Genomic DNA, 21366 nt, shown 5'->3' on the forward strand with positions numbered 1-21366 from the left:
ATAATACTAATACTACTACTACAGCTAATAATAATAATTAAAGAGGGTAACTCAATCACTCGCCCTTGAGTGCCTCCAGAACAATATTTTAATATGTTCATGGTTATCAAATACATATACAAAATTTTGATTCAGAATTGTGGTAGAATTAAGCATTTTGTGTATTTGACTGCTTCCTGGAGCCAAATGCACAGAGTGGGACTTTTGACTAAGTTAGGAATAAAATAATGTCTCATTATAATGCCATCAATATGTCCAACAGAGAACGCCACCTTACAGTTAGACTGCTTATAACGGAGTACATGACACAGTACTCCTTCATTATAATGCTGTCACTGGGAGTTAGTCTACTGCTCTATATGGAGACTGACTTACATGTATAATGAAGCACATACTGTATAAACTCATTATAATGCTTTCTATTAGAGCCAGAGTATACAACCTTATACAGTATTGAGACTATCTTATAAGGAAATAAATGATACAGTGCTCCCTTGTTATAATGTATTTCACAGGAGCCACTGAGTATACCACCATATAGTCAGACAACATTATAATGAATATGCATATAATTATGATACCAATTAACTACATGAAGTCAGTGGTAAAACTCAACTTATAACTGGAACTGTATTCTAATGAACAACTTTATAGTAAGGGAGTGCTATAAATGCCACACCAGTTTACATAATGGAGAAAAAAGTCTATTAGGATTTTTTAAAGAATTTTCTTTGGAAATTGTAGTATGTGACAGCATGAGAAACTGACAGGTGGAAAGATAAATGTAATCATGACATCCTTGACTTTAAAAAAAAAAAACCTTGTAGATGCTTAGTAAATGACCAAATTTCTGTGATTTTTTCTTTCATGATTATACAATTATAAAACTCAGTTTAGTGTATATGAAAATTAAATGCACAGATAATAATATCCCTTGACAATATAGAGGGTTCAGTAAAGTGATCTGGAGATCTTCCAATATAATTTATATGACCCATAGGTACCACTTCACGTTGTATAAAAACTTGAACTAAAGGGTATAACAGCAATAACCCTTGGATTAACATTGACAGCTCAGTAGTTGACCTAAAACTGTAGTACATTATCCAAAATCAAATGATTACAGAGTTCAAATTTGCTTGGAAAGTATTTTTACCAATTCTTGTATCTAATGTCAAACTTCTGGAAAGGCATTTATAGCTGTTATGACCAAGATCCAGTACCATCATCCAATGGACAAGGATGGTGTACCACAATTCTAGCAAGACTAAAAAATATAAAACCCATGAACTGGACTGAGGCTTTACTGCTGGAAAAAAGAATTTTACATGAATCCACTATAAGACCATTTTTTTCTTTTTAAATTAGTGTTGAAACCATCGATTATATTATTGAGCTATATTGGATGTAAGATCAGCAGCATTTCATTTAGGATCAACTGGATATAATTTTAAGTCTTTTAGTGAAAACCCCAAGTGAATATCATCATCCATTTCAAGATGGCCACCATGGGGGCCACAGTGGATGTCAGATCAGCATCTTTATCTAGGACCAACTATGCAAAATAAGTCTTTAGGTAAAACCCCAAGTCAACATAACTTTCTGTTTAAGAAGAGCAACGATTATAATAATAGATTGCTGCCATGACAGCCATGTTAGTTGTCATATCAGCATGGTTTCCCACCAGGACCAGCTAGGCATCTAAGAAGTTTTGTAGTGAAAACCCCATGTCAATATGACCTTCTGATCTGAAAGGAGTAATAAATATAAGGTATTCAAGCTTGCTACCATGATCTCCATAATGGATGTCAGATCAACACCATTGTCATTTAAGACCAACTAGACATTAAAGAAAATCATTTATTGAAATTCCCATTGTGATATGGCAATCAATTTGGAGGAATAGCAATAACAAGATTTTCAAGTCTGTGCTGCATAATTTTTATTTGAACCAACCAGAATTTGGGATGAATGTGTATGTAAAATTTCACAGCAATTTATGAGTTGTAGCAAAACCAAACTTGAATTAACTGACAGATGGACAATGGATGACAGACATGATGTAATCAGTAGAGCTAAAAAAGTAAATGATTTACTGAATTTTGTTTCTCCAAGAACCAATCACATTAACATAGGGATATAAATGCTGCTTCGTCTCAAATCCAGTCATTTTGGAAAAACAAAATATTTGACTTCCAGTCTATGTGTCATTTATAAAAAGGGAAAAAACTCTTAAAAATTATACACCCATAGGTGACTAACAGATGTTTAACTTCAGTGAAGCATCACCATAGATGCCTGCATTTTTTGTGGGGATGCGTGGAAAAGCTATACAGTAATGTGATTGGTCAAGTAGTTTTGGAGAAAATTAATTTTCTCCATTGAATAAGTTCCCTGATACATTAACGTTAGGAAAATAGTTAATAGCAGGAAAAAGCATGAGCATCCAACTTCTACCAAGGATACATTTGAAAGGCAATATAGCTGGATCCCACATATAAAGGATAGGCAATGCAGCTGGATTCTCTATATAAAGGATAGGTGATACAGCTGGAGTCCCTATATATAGGATAGGCAATGCAGCAGAAGTCCCTATATAAAGGACAGGCAATACAGCTGAAGTCCCTACAAAAAAAGAATAGGCAATGTAACTGGGGTTCCTATATATAGGATACACAATACAGCTGGAGTCCAAATATCAAGGATAACTCACTGCCCTAATATTATGGCAGCACAATCAATGGTCACATGATATGTCATGTAAATACATGGACAATGAAGAACAAGTCATTTATCTTACAAAGAAAGCTTTGGACACATCCAGAAAAACCTATAAAACCATGCCTGGTAAGCTACTGTGCTGTCATTAACTGGGTCTGTGATCATCTCAGCCACAGAACCTCAACCACCAAAATAAATTCTTTATATTGTTATGCTAAATCTCAGAAACAGAACCCTGAATGATCAACTGCATGCCAGTTGATGGCTTCAGTGATGTCCAGTTGTTGTTGTAGGGTTTAACGCCATTTTTCAGCACATGATAGGCTATACATGGCGGCCAGTATTAATGGTGGAGGAAGAAACTGGGAAAACCCCGGAAAGAACCACCAACCCATGAGAAGCTACTGGCAAGCTTTCTCACATACCCATATTGGCCGAATCCGAGACTCGAACCCATGCAGACAGAGGTGAGATGGCAATGATCCGTAACGGAGAGCGCTTTAGACCACTTGGCTCAGTGATGTCCATAATCAAACCCTTGCATTAGAATATAAGGTGTGTTGAGATCTATAATCTCATGAGCTGAAATTTGTACAAGACATATCTGGTCTTTTAAGACTTCAGAACATGTGGAGCACATCACCCTCATAAACCAAGATGCCAAGGCCTGCAGGGTTATATCATGTTTCCTGACCATTAACGGAAGTGGCATTTTAAGGCCCCATTACTGTTTACTGAAATTCAAGTAGTGCCTGAGAATATGGACTGGGTCTTGCATCACTGCCTTTCTCAATAGGAGTTAGGGAATAACCACCTTCTGACTGCCTGTAGATGGCGACATTGTTTCATCTATGATGCCTGGACACATAACATGATTTTCTGAACTGGAGATAGTTTGGCCTCATCGAATGGGCATGTGACTCACACACCTGCATTTCAATGCTTAGGGTTATAAAAAAAAAACAAGTTTTGTTAGATAGCTGTTTCAGCAAGGTTCTGGCCAGAGGCTCCAGATTGCCTGAAATGAACCATCTCAGAATCCATGAAAGGTTATACCTGGTAAATAAATGAGTGACTTGGGTGGATTCAGGTAAAAACTGGCCAGCAGGTACAAGAGATCCTTGTCTTGACCTAAATCTCCTCTCCCATGATGTCTGAACGTGTCAGAAATCATAGAGCAGTAGCCCCTGATAGTGATAGGGCCTAACTTCTCAAAGAGCCAGAGAAAGCAACTTAGCAAGTTCTGACATCACAGCCTGCAAGGACACGATGTTATTGCCCTTGCAACAGTCTATGAAAATAAGTGCCATAAGTGGAGGGTTTTCTAGCTAGAACTTGAGTAGAGTGGGTGTCAGCAGGATCTTCCCGGAAATCTTTATTGCTAGATTGTTTAAGACTCTTCACCCAAGACATGTTCCATGAGAAAACCCCATCCCAACTGACATATGGCTCTGGCCTCTAGGTCCAGGATTGGACATGAATGTGGGCAGTTTATGCTTCTACTCTGCCAAAAAGAGATCTGTAACAGGATGCCCTCAAAACTGGCAAATCCAATTAAAACTTAGTGGATAAAAACTGACTTGGTGTAAAGTCTGATGCCTTCAAGCTGGGCATAACACTAAAGCTGACAGGAATATATCTGATATGGACTGTATTCCTGTACCAGAAGATTAGAACACAGAAGCTGCTTGATTTGGTCCCCATCACCTCACCTTTTGAGGGTGTAGGTCAACACCATATAGTTGTTTTGTGTGATGAGGATTACCCTTTCACAAAGTTGGTCTTTCCAGAACTGAAACGTTTTTATTAGAACCGTCTTTTCCAAAAGAAGGATGTGATGGGCCCACGCCTCCAGCCTCCACCCTGACAAAGAGTTTCTGCTAACCATCGTGATGCAGGCAACAGGTCAGCTTACCAATAATATGAACTGGCATCTGTATGGATGATAATCTCCAGATAGAATCTATCCTGAGGAATTCCAGCTGTAAGCCATTTTTGTGGGTCTCACCAGTGGGACAGGAACTCTTTTATTTCTGTCATTATCATAACTTAATTATGCTAGACAACCAGAAAATGGGTGCAACTGAGCCAAAAGTGTTGCATGAACAGGCAAATGAGAAGGTTCAAGTCCACTACCAAACTGAGTAATCAGAGGAATTGCAAAATCTCTCATGGAAATTCAATCCCTGTTGGAGACAGATTCCAACAGTTTGATTCTCCACATAATGCAGACAGGAAGGAACTGAATGAGGCTGAGATTAGTAAAACATTCCATACCCTGACAAATGGAAGGCTGGTTGAGATGAGTAAAACATTCCATACCCTGATGCATGGAAGGCTGGTTGAGGAGAAATCTGACTTCTGGTTCACTAAAAAGTCCAGCTGGGAAAAAGGTTGTTTATGTCTTGCAACAGAATCTAACATACATATTTTTTAAAAGTTTGTCATCTTGGCATGCTGTGGTCACTGTTGATGAGACTGACCTGAACAAGGATGATGAATCAATGTAAAGTCTTTGTAAATACCCATGGGCTGAGGATGAGACCAAATGGTAAAGCATAAAATCAGCATTGAGTTCCTCACAACACAAGAAGCTGAATGGATAGGGATACAGAAATATGCATCAATCAGATTAAGACTGACTGATTGCAAAACACATCTGCACAGTTGTGTATATGTTTGAGATCCATAACCAGACTAAGATTTCTGCTGGTTTTGTTACCTGAAAAAAATGATAATAAAAGATCAGAGTTCAGTCTGTGAACTCTCTATCACCTGCTTGATAAAAATAGAGCTGATCTCGCCCAACAGAACTGCCATCTTCTTAGGATCACTTCCATCATGGAAGGGGATGATGAAAGGTATTGGACTGGATGAATAAAATCTTAAGACAAATTTTTTTTTTAAACTTGGATCACCCATTCATTTTGTGGCAAGAGAGTGCATACAAGACTGTCCCAAAAATAGGCTGTCAGTTGTGGCTTGGGTGTAAAGCTACTTAAAGTTGTTGGGAGGCTTGTGGAAGGAAAAATTTGGTTTTGTGTCTTTTTTATTATATTGCCTCCAAAACTGTGGGGACTGAATCATCTGAAGTCAAAATGTTGCTGAAACTGCTGATAAGCAGGATTCTGCCTTCTCTGCTTCTGCATTGAGGCAGAGACTGAAGTGGTGAAAAGCTGTAGTAGGTGGTATACTGTCTACTTCTGCATATTGTCAATACCTCCATGGAAAAGTTGTCAAGCATCAATGTCAAGGTGACCATATTTTACAAACAAGTCTGGATGTCAAATGAAAAATACAGCAGACAACTTAACAGAATTGTGGGGTTGCCATGTTCACTGGTGCAATGTTCTAATCTAGTCTCAGAATGTCTGCATTGTACATTTCTGAATGAGAGCAATACCAGTGGGAGAAAAATGACTCGGGCAACTGGCTCTCCAAATAGAAGGCCTTAGAGATTCCATGGACTCTTGGAATTTCTCTAAATGATGGTTGGAGATTTCATTAATCTTTGCTGACTGCAGTAGTAGATGGAAGAAGAGGTGTTCGTCCTCATCCTTCATGTTTACAGAGGCCTTGACCTTATAGACCTGGCTAGTGCACAATGCCCTACCATATCAACTTTTATGCTCGGATGTGTAGAATTAAAGATGATTTTGATGGATATTGAGATGTGATGGAGTTTGATGCTACTCACAATGAGCTAAAGCTTGAATTTGCATACACATACAGTGCAACCAAGAAGTGCAAAGGGGAGGTAAATTTTTTCATAGACTTTCTTCCCTTTTTGTTTATATGATACAGCTTTTCACCACTTCAGTCTCTGCCTCAATGCAGAAGCAGAGAAGGCAGAAATGCCAGATTTAATAGGCAGCTAAGATTACTTTTCTAATGTTAATTTAATTGGGGAATGTAATCAACTGAGAAAATAAATTGATTTAAGAAGCTCACAGTTAGTGGATGCCTGCATGGGTTATAGATAATTCCTACTGGGAGTTCTTCCATTTCCTTCCCTGGGATGACTTTAAATATCTTGATGTTAATGTCAGAGCAAATGTTGCCAATGATGTTTTGAAGCTCCTGCAGTATAAAGTCTACTGAGAACTGAGACTTCAGGCATAGTTCTAGCTGAAAAACTGTTGGAACACCTGCAAAGAGAAAAAAATGCTTAATTTTGCATGCTTTCTTTTTGGAATTTTGACACTTGGTGAAACAAAATGTATGACTCTCATAAATTTTCATTATTTTTGACCTGACTAAAAAATTAGCAAATACAAAACCAAATAGAAATTTGCCCATATACAGTAGATGTAAATGGCACTGCATTGATACTGCCCATCAACTTTCACCTCTGACCTACTAAACACTTATAATCTTATGCCTCCTCCCAAATGACCTCCATCTTTGATTTACTAATCATTCAGGCTCCTCTACCTACTCCCTATTGACCTCCATCTTTCATCAAATAAGCACACAAGATCTTCTGCCTTATCCATAATGACCTCCACCTTTGACCTACTATTGACTCAAAATCTTCATCACCTGATGAATCTGTGTCACATCTGATTTAAGCACAAGATTTAAGGACAAGATGAAAATACATCCAAAGCTATTTTTAAAAACCTTTAACTGACAAAAGGATGTGAGGACAAAATACAATTGCTTGTATAGTTGCAAATGATATGACTGTATTTGTTGAAAATGGTCACGCTTTTCATATGCTATACCTTTTCACAGATGAAAGCAAAGACTAAAAAAATAACTAAATATGTTTGTCAGCTTTAATAATTACAGTAAGGCTGTTAAAAAGCAATAAATATCTTTAAAATTATCAATTTTCCATGGTAGTTACAATATATTTATACATTTATGGACAGAAGCTTTAGTTTACATGAGCAAGATTTTCACATGACCAGTAACTGAAACATGTGAAATATAACAGTTAAATTTTTAAAAATTTAACCCTTAAAATTATTTTTTGGAGTTCATGATTTTATGACTTTACACTTATTCTTCTAATTGTTCTGAAATGAAATTTCATGTAGATTCTAAATTTCTGCTTTTCTAAACTACCTACAGACAAATATTTAACTCTAAACCTCCCTGCTGGATACATGGACAGTTATATAATATGCTGCATTTGCCTTACATCTTGCAGCATTCAATAAAATGATACAAGAATTAATAAAATATTTTCAAAAATTTCTGCGAATTCATTTTTATGGGTATTAATTTTCATCATTTTTCACAACTAAATTTTTCACTGGTACTGAAATTTATGGAATGGGGGAGATGTTTACTGTTTTCAAGAAAAATCATATAGTTTTTTTTTGTTTATGATGAACAGCAACCATGAAATCCATAAAAAATGATAGTTCATCAGAAATAGTGAATTCAGTACTCTACCATTTTGACAACAGAAGCTGAACCAGTCCTCCATCAATATTGTGTAGACTTTGTGCAGGTTGCCAAAAGTGCCACACTGGTACTTCTCCAGTAGCTGACTGGTACTCTCCTGTACATGACTTCTAGGGGGGATTCCAGACTGGTTACATAGTTGAATCTGCTGCAGGGTTGAGGTGCCAAAAGTAGTAAGATCAAAGGTCTAAAGAAAATAAAAAGATTAAAATATACTTAGCAGTAAAAATGATTGTCTTATGTTAAAAAAAGTGGTATGATAAAGATTCCCACAAATTCATAAAAAAGGGAAGATCAAGGTGAACATATGGACTAATAGAGAGAGAAGCTTCAGGGAAATAATAATCTTTTGTGGCATGACTCACCTTGTGCATGTCAGGTGGAGGGGACAAAACTCTCTTGGAGGTGATGATGGCCTCCTTCAGAGATTGAAGGGGAGACTGATTCTGCAGGGATTGACGTCTCTCAAGTTTATGATGTGCTGCATCAGATTTCATCCTCAAAACCAATGAGAATTTTCTCTCACGAATGTCTTCAACTAAAACACAGAAAAAATATTGTTGGAACTGGCAAAAATTAGGAAATAAATAATTGTATAGGTTAAATTTACATTCAAACCTAGTACTTTGTTAAATCAATTTATCATTTAAGACACAATCCAAATTCATTAAAAGTAGGCTCCACTGTATTGTTTTGTTTTTAATAATCTGTCCTAATACATGGGCATGATGATATATTTACATAACTGTTTGTTAGAAATGCTTCTGGTTACTCAAATTGTTTCAAGTCTTGCTATACTGGAGATGTAATTGCTGCTCAATTCTCAGTTATCATACTGTATACAGCTATCTACCAGTCAGGTCCAAAACAACATATACCCTGAGCTGCCATTGTATAATGCATCAGAGGAACAGGGTCTATATTTGTTTTTTCTAATGATTACTCCTAGCTAACTGCATCGACTCGGACCTGCTGGCACATTATGTGATTGCAGATCTATGTCTATGCAGTTTGCAGTTGAATCTGACTTACTAATGTTTCTTACCATAACAATATGTCCATTTTCCAGATGTTAGTTCAGTTGTCTTCAACATACATACAGGACAAAATGCACTCTCTTATGTAATGAACAGTATTGGACATATACAAAAATAGCAAATACTAATTTTGAAAAAAAAATATTTTGATGAATGTTTTGTCAATTGTGCAATTATGAGGATTCTTATTCAGACTGCAATGTGTTCGTGGAACATGGATGGCATATAACAGTACCTAAAAACTTAACAAAATTCAAACTTAAGCAAAGAGAGATGGATGGAGAGATGGATAAGGGCATCCCTATATAACCCTATCATCATGGATTCAAATATGGTTTAGAAAAGTACTGACTAATACACTGTAAACTGTGCAACTACATGTTTACAACATTGCATTTGTCTTTTGGTTTATTAGTCAGCATGTAACAGGTATAATTACACTAACTGGGCTAATCTGTTTTTATTGCATTCTTTCAAAGTCCCTAAGAAAATCATGCACATATTTTTTCTCTGAATTTCATTGAGATTTGCAAAGTAGTGATAAATAAATGTACTTCTGTTCTGTAGAAAGCAGAATTAACACCCAGAGATAGAACAAATATTCTCTAGGTTCAGCTTCTGGGTTTTTGTGTAGGATTACAAGGCAAACTGGTCAATCATGCAGGTCTAGGAATGGTCACTTCAAGTAAAAATTCCAGCTATTTGTTTCAAATAAAACTAATTCCAGAAAATGCAACATAGCCTGTGCTGACTTTTGGATACAGTATGTTGTGTCCAACATAAGTGGTGGCATCTTGGTACATCAGAACTTATAATTAATGTACTGGATTTCATAAAAATGTAGAAAAATGAACAAAATGTATATGGAACTTGATCAGTGTAGTGAAACCTTGAATAGAATAATGATGGAAATATATATGGAACTTGATCAGTGTAGTGAAACCTTGAATAGAATAAATATGGAAATGTATATGGAATTTGATCAGTGTAGTGAAACTTTGAATAGAATAATGATGGAAATATATATGGAACTTGATCAGTGTAGTGATCCCTTGAATAGAATGATGGAAATATATGTGGAACTTGATCAGTGTAGTGAAACCCTGAATAGAATAAATAAGGAAATGTATATGGAACTTGATCAGTGTAGTGATAGTGATCCCTTGAATAGAATAATGATGGAAATATATATGAAACTTTATTAGTGTAGTGAAACCTTGAATAGAATAAATATGGAAATGTATATTGAACTTGATCAGTGTAGTGATAGTGATCCCTTGAACAGAATAATGATAGAAATATATATGAAACTTGATCATTTAAGATATCCCTTGAATAGAAATTTTATTAAAAGTACATGTATATGAAACTTGATCAGTATAATGATACCATGAACAGAATAAATATGGAAATACACATGGAACTTGATCAGTGTAGTGAAACCTTGAATAGAATAAATATGGAAATGTATATGGAACTTGATCAGTGTAATGATACCTGGCTATCTGTCAGGCATTAACTAAATGTCTCATGGTCTAGTTATCTGTCAGGTATGAACTAAATGTTTGTCTCCTGGTCTAGAGATCTGTCATGAGCCATGGCTCCTGGCCTGGCTATATGTCAGGGATTAACTGAATGTCTCCTGGTCTAGATATCTGTCATGAGCCATGGCTCCTGGCCTGGCTATCTGTCAAGGAATAACTAAATGTCTCCTGGTCTAGTTATCTGTCAGGTATGAACTAAATGTTTGTCTCCTGGTCTAGATATCTGTCTGGCATAAACTAAATGCTGGTCTCCTGGTCTTGTTATCTGTCAGGCATGGACTAAATGTTTGTCTCTGAAGACATCAAATTGTAAAATTTACCATCCTCAACAGTGTTAATACCTACTGAAAATTATAAATCAGGATATGGATAATTATAAAATACTCAAAGTGTGCATACCAATGTTAAGGCAAAATAGAATCTACATCTTCTGACATAACCCATGAATCTCCAAATGTCTTTTATTTCCCCTTTGGTGCATACAGACTATGTTCTTTCTCCAGATACATTAGAAGTACCATTTTAAACATGTTTAGGTTATGTTAGTTTCAAAACAACAACTTCAGTGGAGATATGTTCATAAATGATGACATTTTATTATTTTTTAAAAATTTCAATATCTGAAAATGTAACAAAATTTCTGTATTCTGACTAGTTTAAATATACCAAAGAGAATTCAGTAATGAAGATGAGAAGTTCTTGTGTTTGGATCTTACATTTGTAACCTATGGCATTACATGACCTCCACTGTCTTGTAAGATAAACTGAACTCTGGAGCAAACTACAATGAAACATGCAACCGCACTTCATAATTATGCTTCAGTGTGGCTAAATATACAAACAAAACAAATGTATTAAATAGGTGCAACTTTTATCATCTCTTCTTGGTATTGCTATTGAATTCCACTGTAGTCTGTATAAGAATCATTCAGATTTTGTTGTTTTTCCTGGAGATCTGCTAAGCAGTGAAGAATGTTATTTGCATTCAACAGAAAGCAGCATTAAATTCAAGAGAGATGATGAAATGCTTAAAGTTTTTGTGAAGGATGACAAAGTTAACATCACTTACATTTGCACCAAAGAATTTCCCAAAAGTGCAGCCTAATACCTGCTTTTCTTTTAACATGTTATATCCAAGTTAGTGCTTACAGTAAGTAAGATAGCCTTGGTACACATTAACTGACTACTGCAATAGATTTTTAAAAAAATGTGGAATAATTATGGAAAATAACAGTCACACTTTTCAGACAACGATTTATTCAAATCAAAATAACAGATCTGGCTATTTAAACAATCATGGTTTGCTCAGTTGTCTGCTGAGTTGCAGTACAAAGTCAATGATGACTAATTTTCAAGCCTGAATTAATGATTAAAATGGATTCATTTTCTGAAGGAAAAAATATGCATAAATACATAATTTAGCAATTAAAGCAATAAGTTATAAAATTTGATAAAAAAAGACAATTTTGATTAAAAATAAAAAAATTGGTAGATAATGAGTTAAGACTAACTGAAAAGTTAAATTAGATCAAGAACTGGAAAGGAAACTTTTTATAGTGATGCTCTTTTAAGGTAAACCCATTATTGGAGTTTTTCAGTGCTTTAAAGGTTTATCTGACAACATGATAAAATGTTTATTATAATAAAGAAACTTTCCACATAAAAGATACTAGTGCAGTAAAAATTCTAATTTTTTAGATGGCCAAGTGGATGCCATTTTATAAAATACTTAAGCTGAACTTTGCCCATCTCATGAAAATGGCAAGTTTTGCTTATAAATTCTATTATGTCATACACAGTTATCTTATGTATATATCATAACTATATTTGTCATTAGGGTCATGTGTATTTACACTTACAGATACCAATAACTACTTTAGATTATCAAATAGATGTAATTTTTCTCCAGGCCCAATTGATCCACAAATGGACAGAAATCTCTAAATACTGGCTAATTTGGGGTGTGGAGAGAGGTAAAAATATTTTGATTTAATATAAACCATTTCATAAAGTACTAGCACAAGCACAGTAACTTATGTGGCATAGGCAAAATGGTAGGTATACATTTAAAGGCTGCTTCGTTTATGGTTGAGGACTAATATATGCTACAAAGACAAAACTACATGTGTTTTATTCCAGTTGGCAGAAAGAATGAGTTTGATACCTGTCAGCAATGGTCTGCTACCATGACACTGGACCAATATCTCTCAGGATACAAGGCTCATTCAGAAATGTGATCAATTGGTTGTTGATATGAATTGAGGTGCTGTTTTCTGATTACAATCAGTCTGTTGTTCACAAAGGTTGACCTAACTGTACTATTTGTATTAGGCCAAATATGAATACCTCATTTAATAAAGTATTTGGGGCCTAAGTGAACATGAAATGAATATTCAGTACAGGCCTAGTTTTTTTTATACCTTTTTGTTGAAGGATGTTTCACCCAGAATTCAGCACTATGTCACAATTAGCAAACTCATCTTCAGTTCATATGCTGTAGCTGTAGTTACTGTCCCTTAATTATCTGTCCATAGCTGTGTTGTAACTATTAAATCTGGTTCATACGACAAACCATCAGATTTCATTAAAGGAACCCATTAGGCACTGATTTAAGTGTCTAATTAAACAGGAGTAAAGTTTTCTCTTAATGTGGGGGGCATTTCTAACCATGCTTTGAATCTTTACAGGGTTCCAAAAGTCTTTGTTACTTTGTATGCATTTTTAAAACTTTTAATACAAGATTTCAGCAGCAAAGAACTTGGTATCTCTCTTTCTCTATCATGTTTGGTGTCACTTTGGACACCAACTTCATCTGAAAACTCATTGTCAAATATTCTGTCCAAAATATTTTTGTCAAACTCAACTTTAATTTCTCAACAGTTAATATTGTGAAATCACAATAAACTGCTTGTTGCTACTTATGGTACTCCTCTATTAAACCAAGCAACCAAAGTGGCCCTTGTCATCCAATATGACAGAATTTCTAACAATTCCAAACATGTATTTACATTTTTGAATACTTTAAAATGTACAGCAATAAATCATTCCTAAGAATTTATAAGGGGACTATTACTGAATATTTTAAGTTACAAAAGTTGTTCCAAGCTGGGTGTGTGATAAGGAAATTTAAGATGTATGGAATCACAGACTGAACATCTGTATCAAATGCCATATCAGCCATGTAAGATTATTAAAAAGGCATGTAAAAAAACTGAGTGCTGATTTATCTTTTTACATACATATGATGGAACCATGATTTCAAAAACCCAGTAGATGTACAAATTTTGATCAGTAGATTTACTTCTAAACCAGAAGATTCTGCATCTGCACAACTTTTACGTTCTTCAAAGGGACAGAAAACAGCATAACAAAACAGCAAATTTTGAACATAAATCAAATTTATATTCTGATGGCAATGTTACTATAATATTTAATTAATACAAGTTAGTAATTATTTAATGAAAAATGAAGAGTTGTTTATCTTATAGTTCACTGCAAAGGATTTTTGTTTATGAACAATCAATAGCAGTTTTAATTTCCATCACAAGATCACTTCTCATGGCACACATAACAGGTACTCATTAGTTTTCTGGTCCAGATTTCACCCTGAATCACTATGCATTTGTGAAGAATGGAGAATGTCCCCTCTGTATCAGCATTAGAATGGTGTAATAATGGGATAACAAGGTTCAATCTGCGAAAGAGTTCTAGCTTGTTTTCCTTTTGCTGGGTTTTTAAAGTTGCTGACTGCTCTCCAATACTCCTCCATATAATGTTCATTCCAGGGATGAAGTTCCCAACTTGGTCTTAAGATGTATCCCTGCGTCTCATCCTTAAGGGTTTCTTTCTTTTCATAGCTCAGATCCAAAAATGGGCTGGCAGGTTTCACCACTGTGAGTAAAAGATTGATTTTGTCTTGAAATAACAATGAATAAATACAATGTGCATTATGCTTTTATGAATAATTTAGCCCTAAAAAATGAATTAACTTGTAACTGATGTATTTTATCTTGGGACAGAATTTAATTTATGTGCATGAAAACTCCAAAAAGTTAATGAAATACAAAAACACATGATAACATAGAACCTTTTACTACTTGCCTGCACATGTTTAATTTCTGATACTCAAGCATTGTTAAACTTGTAATATTTCTTAGTGGTTTCTTAGCACTGAGAGACAAGTTGAATTTTGACATTTTATTATGAACAGAACAAAATATGTGCAAGAATTTTTTAAATATTCCTCTTAAACCTGCTTAAACAATACAATAACAATTAAACATGACAAAATATCAAAATACTTACTCCAGTGTTGCTGCTGAAATCACTAATATTGTTGGTCTCTCCACCTTATCTTCCCTCTGTGAAATGTTGGGCAATTTTCAACAAAAGCTTAGAAAACATCATGACCATTGTTTATTCCTTCAAAACTGGCTGGTTTTTCTAACTGGTTAATATAACACTTAAAAATGCCATGTTTTGATTTTGAATAATTTTTTTTAAAAAGCAGTAGTTTTCAACTAAAAAATGGTATGTGCAGTAGATAGTGTTTAAAATGACATTTTTTGCCAACCACTGGTAGAATCACATGTATGTCTGTGAGTAACCAGCAGTGTACACTCATGTACACATCTGTATAGGTGTAGTTGGCAGTGCTCTGTAAAGGTTAGTGGTACTCAGCTGAAATATGAAGTGATCAATATTTTGTGCCAATATACTACATTTTTACATTTACAGTATTTTAACACAACAGCTCACACAAGTATTTCATCACAGTTAGCAACAGTCTAATTTTCACTCAGATATTTATTAAAGTTGGTTGGTTGTTGTGGGGTTTAACGCCATTTTTCAGCACACGATAGGCCATATATGGCGGCCAGTATTAATGGTGGAGGAAGAACCCGGGAAAACCCCGGAAAGAACCACCGACCCACGAGAAGCTACTGGCATGCTTTCTCACATATCTACATTGGCTGAATCTGAGACTCGAACCGGCGCAGACAGAGGTGAGATGGCAGTGATCCGTAACGGCGAACGCTTTAGACCACTCGGCCACTCGGGGCCCCATTTATTAAAGTAACACATGTATTTATTATGTGCAAATCTAACTTTGCCTGCCTATGTATTAAGACACTGGAGTCACTTTAGCTCACAAAAGACTAAACTGTATATACCATTCATTTCATATATGAAGGATTATGAATCATCATATAATTAAGTTTTCATATAGAGTAAAGCTATTTAAGAAAATTATTCAAAGTTAAAAATTAAAATTGTGAATAAGGTACAGAACCATAATACTGATGTCAGTTGATCAAAACAAGAGCTCCAAATATAATTTCAAGTCCTCAAACATAAACTTTAACAATCCTTTAGTGTCAACATCAACAGCACTAACCCTTTCGGTGTCTGCACTGTTTTGTAATACCTCGAAACTCAGATGTTAAATGACAGATAATTATATTATATATAACACCTGACATAGATTAACAAACTATATTTTGGTCAGAACTCACATAAAAGTTATCCATTAGTAAGTGTGCATGGTTTGATCATATTTTGCTTCATTGATGGGAAGCAACTGCAAAAATCTGCTTAAAAACATCAAGATCTCTTTTAAACCAACAATCATGCATGCCTGTTGAAACCTGCCACTACACTGGCCAATTCACTAATCACCACTCAACTTTGTTGTAAATTCAGTCTGAAAAATGAATCATATACATATTTCAATGGTCACACTATCTGGAGTGAGAAAAAAACACACAAAGTGAAGAGCTTTTGGAAAACTCTTAAAATATACAAAGGGAGCAGACTCTTCTATTATGTACATACAGGTGGTGATGTGCAGGTGATTTGTGACATTATCAGTGTAAGCTGAATGTGATAAACTTTAACCATGAAGGATATTCTTTGAAGTGCACAGTGCATTTATTACATCAAGCGTGGGTTTTTGCTACAGTATATTATCATTTTTTGTATAAACTTAAATGGCTTTCATGCAAGGATGTTTTTTTTGTCAAACTGATGAAATTCTGTTTGCCATTTTGTTTTTGAAAAGTTTTTTGTATGTTCAAATTTCAAATTTTTTGTATTTTCAGTAGCAGTGGTCATAATGATGATGGCTTAGCATAAATGATAAAAAACTAAGACCTGCATGCCACAATACTCTCAGCCAGGCTTTGTTAAAACTGAGACTATTAATCTGTTAATGGATGATGCAAATGCATGAAGCATGATGGAAAAACACTGCATGTAGGCTAAAAATGTAAATCTACTAACTATATTGCATTATTTCTGTGTGAAATCGTTGGAACAAATTAACACATCCTCAGGAGTAAAGAAAGGAAGTGTGTTTAAAAACTGATTTTTAATAAGCAAGATTCACCTTTAGTGACAAGCGGGGAAGAGGGAGCAGAGTGGGTGGGAAGGGAAGGTAACTCTTGCAGATGCTCAGGAATCTCACATATTGGTGCTGTTAGAAGGTAGTACTCAATGACGATGTCACACAATGCATGTTTCAGAGCTCCTATCAATTTCTCCTTTAAAACTGCAATATCAACACTGCCACGCTCCCATATACGAAACTGAATCAGGGCAGTTGGACCTGAAGAAAGAAGGCATCTTTTAATATAATTACAATATCCTTAAATTTTTTTTTACAAACTTCTTAAATAATGTTTGTTATTTAATGTTAAATTGTCACTTAAAATGGCATAAGAAAAGTTTGTTGATGACATCTGGGCTCAAAACATGCCAACATCTGCATGATGACTAAGCTTACCTGTTTTGGAAGCCAAACTCATTATATCCATCCCCTGATAAAATGCCATCCCAACTGATACTGAAGTAGTTCCTCTTACTGTGAAGTAATTTATTCAATGAAGACAGACTGGTCTTAAATGAGGGGAAACACTGTAATACATGCATGTATGTTACTTCAATCTGTATACATGTGACAGAACATAGAGGTCATCTTAGGACAGATCAGGAGATTTACAAATCTGATTAAGAGTTTTGACTTCAGATCAGGAAGATTTTCAAAGACCTGATTTTTAGCACATAAAATGAAAAACTGACAACTAACTACTGAACAAAATTTCCTTTTTCTATATTAAAATATGCAAATCATCTCATCACATCAGTCCTTTCACAGAAACTTGCTGCCTTCCATATGGTCCTTATATGTAGCACAATCATTTTTTGCTTTTCTCAGTACAGTGCAACCCCGCTATAACGCGAATTTGGATATAACGTGGTCGTTGTGTGGTTCGCAAAATTTTGTATATTCATTCGCACATGAAACAAATATTTTTTGTTCAAAGTACATGAAATAGTGTATAAAATGTATTATGGGGAAGAGATCATGTAAGAATTAGAATTTAATATGATCGTGGCTTGGTTCCTGAAATTTTAAATGCATGTAAGTCTATTTTTCTTGTACCGGGAAAAAATATTTTTTTTTAAAGTACGAGAAATAGTGTGTAAAAAGTTTATTATCATTTTGGGGAAGCATTCGCGTAGGAATTTTAATATAATATGATCGAGGCGTAGCTTATGAAATTTAACAATATCTCCAGGTTCTTGAAGCATTATGCCAAAATAAACATTGTCAGAAACGTTACTTATTACTGGTCAATGAGTAAAGCCAGTAAGTCATCTTCGTGACTGTCTTCAATTAATTCTGTATACAATCGTTGCTCAAACAATAGCCAACATGTGTTTCTTCTTTAACTGCATACACAACCAAGCAGCAGACAATGTGGTGGTTGACAAAAGATTCTCACAGTTTAATAAACATCAAAAACAAAAGCCGCCAACACGTTTGCTGGGCTTAGCGGTGTTTTCAGTTGACCAGTAAATAATGTCCTCTTTATTAGCTGTAAATTGAAAGGGTATGAAATTGTACATGCATTCAATTTTAAAAATTTATAAAAGTGACTCGTGACCATTGCAGGCCTAATGCACTTAGTTTTCGGGTTTTACATGTGTATGGGGTTTGCTTATGAACTCGTTATTAGTTTCCTATTTTTTTATAAAAATATTTTATCGTTATGGAAAAACAAGTTCACAAATGCAATTTGTTTTCTGCACTTTGCGCACAAAAAAATGTATTATCATGCTGGGAAAGAGATCGTGTATGAATTTGAATATAATACAGTATATAACATGATTGTGGCGTGGTTCTTGAAATTTTAAATTCATGTAAGTGTATTTTTCTCCTACCCGGAAAAATATTTTTTTTAAAGTACGAGAAATAGTGTACAAAATGTTTAATACCATTTTGGGGAAGAGTTCATGTATGAATTCGATTCTAATACGATCATGGCTTGGCTTCTGAAATTTAACAATTTCACCAGGTTCTTAAAGTGTTATGCCAAAATAAATGCTATCAGAAATGTTAATTATTACTGATCCATGAGTAAAGCCAATAAGTTGACTTTGTGATTGTCTTCAATTAATTCTGTATACAATCACTGCTCAAACAATAGCCAACATGTGTTTCTTCTTTAACTGCATACACAACCAAGCAACAGACAAAGCGGTGGTTGAGAAAAGATTCTCACAATTTAATAAACATAAAAATACGAAAGCAAACAACATGTTTGCTGGACTTGGCAGTGTTATTAGACGCAATCAGTTGAATAGTAAATAATGTCCTCTTTATTAGCTGGAAATTGAAAAGGTATGAAATTGTACATGCGTTCAGTTTAAAAAAAAAAATGTAAAAGTGACTTGTGACCATTGCAAGCCTACTGCACTTAGTTCTCTGTTTTTACAAGGGCATGGTGTTTGTTTATAAACTCATTATTAATTTCCTATTTTTTTATAAAAATATTTTACCGTTATGGAAAGGCAAGTTCACAAATGCTAGTCATTTTCTGCACTTTGCACAATGATTAGTATAGTAGTTTTCACACGTTTTTTTTTATGTTCACAAAATCTGAAGTAAAAGTTATATGCACACTGAAAGCATGTTTTGATTGTTAATTATTCTTGCTGTAGTCATTCAAACGAATAGGCATTCAACAAGCGTTAATTACTGGAAATTTGCAATGGATAAATGTACATGGAAACGCATATAAGAAATTTTTAGCAGTATGAAATTTGTGCAGACACTGTTCATAGATACTGTAACATCATGAACCGTACACCTGCTTCGTCTTTCTAATTTTGCTGTTAAATTTTCACATTGAATTCAGACACATAATGATGTGTGACAAAATTATTCAATAGTTTAAATTTGTATGCAGTTTTTGCAATGGAATTACATATATTATGGATTAATTGCAAGCCCCAATGGTACGATATCAGATGGCAAGTAAACGGTGTTGATACTCTGTTCATGCTGTATATTAGACGTTGAATTCAGATACAATCTGGGAATTTTTTTTATTGAATACTGTATATCTGTGCAATTTTTTAATGGAATTACATGCATTACAGATGAACTGCATGCCACGACAGCACGATAATAAACAGTCTTGATACTCTATTCATCATATACATTAGACATGAATACACGTATATGTGCCAATGAGTTGTTCTCTGAAAAAAGTAAAATACTGTAAAACCATGCCTTAACGCGACCCCGATATTAACACAATCCAATTTATTGGACACCAGTTATCGCGTTATAGCGGGGTTCCACTGTAGTTCATTGCCTGGATTACATTTGTAGCAGTCCTTACAAATTTCAATCTCAACATTTACAAGTTGGTGTCCCATTACTGCATCAAAGTTTCCTTTGGAGTCAGTCATAATTCTGCTCAGAACAGAAAATGTCTTTTTAGTGTCTACATTGGAATGTGGCAATATTTGTACAGCTCTCCAGAGTCCATAAAGAAGTTTAAATTGTTACATGCCTGTGGTAAGAATCAAGTTGGTGACTGCCAGCCAGAACTGTTCAATATTGGTGATATCGGGGTCAAATTTGGTAAGTTCTTTCTAAAACAGACTTTACAAGAATGGCAGAACGTTTTATGTCACTTGGGCTCTTTAGTAAAGACTAATCTAACCATATTATTCTATTACTGTCTTTAATCCTTTCAGAATTACTTCTTATCACATATCATATAATCCATCTTAAACTTTAAATGCAAAGGTCAAATCAATCCTGTTCAAAGATTCCAAGTAATGTTAATTGTTATAAGGTTTCTTGAGCTCTTTAGTGATCCAACCATACTTCAATAATGATTTATTCTGAATTACTTCTGAATTCACATAGTAAAATTCAACAAGTACATTTAGATTATTGTCTGTCAAATTAGCAATTAAAGTGTCAAGCTCACCTTGCACAGGCCACTTCACAGTAATGTGATCACAAAATGTTGTTACCATAGCTATACTAATTGGAAGCAAGGTGTGACAAAATAGTGAAATAATTCCTTTCATGGAATCTTTAAACAATAATTAGTACACAATTAAATTAAATTTATTTTAACCAATATCTCAAAAAGCAAAATATTTACAGAGTATGTCAGGGTCTAAAATTTTGTTGTCAAAATTTGTCCATAATTGGTACTCAGAACAGTGCTTACAATATTTCCTGTGACATAGTTATATGAAACATGACTAAGCTGAATTAAAATTCGCATTTGCATAGAAATTACTCAAGGTGAAAATTGTCTAGCATAAAACAATCC

General features: G+C 34.6%; 1 protein-coding gene across 4 annotated transcripts in view; it reads right to left on the minus strand.

The window, feature by feature from the left end:
* LOC149807091 (KICSTOR complex protein SZT2-like) overlaps window positions 1-21366 on the minus strand; it is a 338108-nt gene that overhangs the window by 57722 nt on the left and 259020 nt on the right. For 3 of the 4 annotated variants that reach the window (XM_089961812.1, XM_089961796.1, XM_089961806.1), the window contains 4 exons: window positions 17109-17327; window positions 8505-8677; window positions 8128-8326; window positions 6673-6869 (listed from right to left, as the gene is read on the minus strand). In XM_089961812.1, the coding sequence (XP_089817938.1) occupies window positions 6673-6869; window positions 8128-8326; window positions 8505-8677; window positions 17109-17327 (788 nt within the window). The remainder of the gene's footprint in view (window positions 1-6672; window positions 6870-8127; window positions 8327-8504; window positions 8678-17108; window positions 17328-21366) is intronic. The other variant, XM_089961821.1, reaches the window with a different exon arrangement.

This window comes from Sinohyriopsis cumingii, chromosome 1 (assembly GCF_028554795.1).
Source record: "Sinohyriopsis cumingii isolate HCF-2022 chromosome 1, ASM2855479v2, whole genome shotgun sequence".
Classification (NCBI taxonomy): Eukaryota; Metazoa; Mollusca; class Bivalvia; order Unionida; family Unionidae; genus Sinohyriopsis; species Sinohyriopsis cumingii.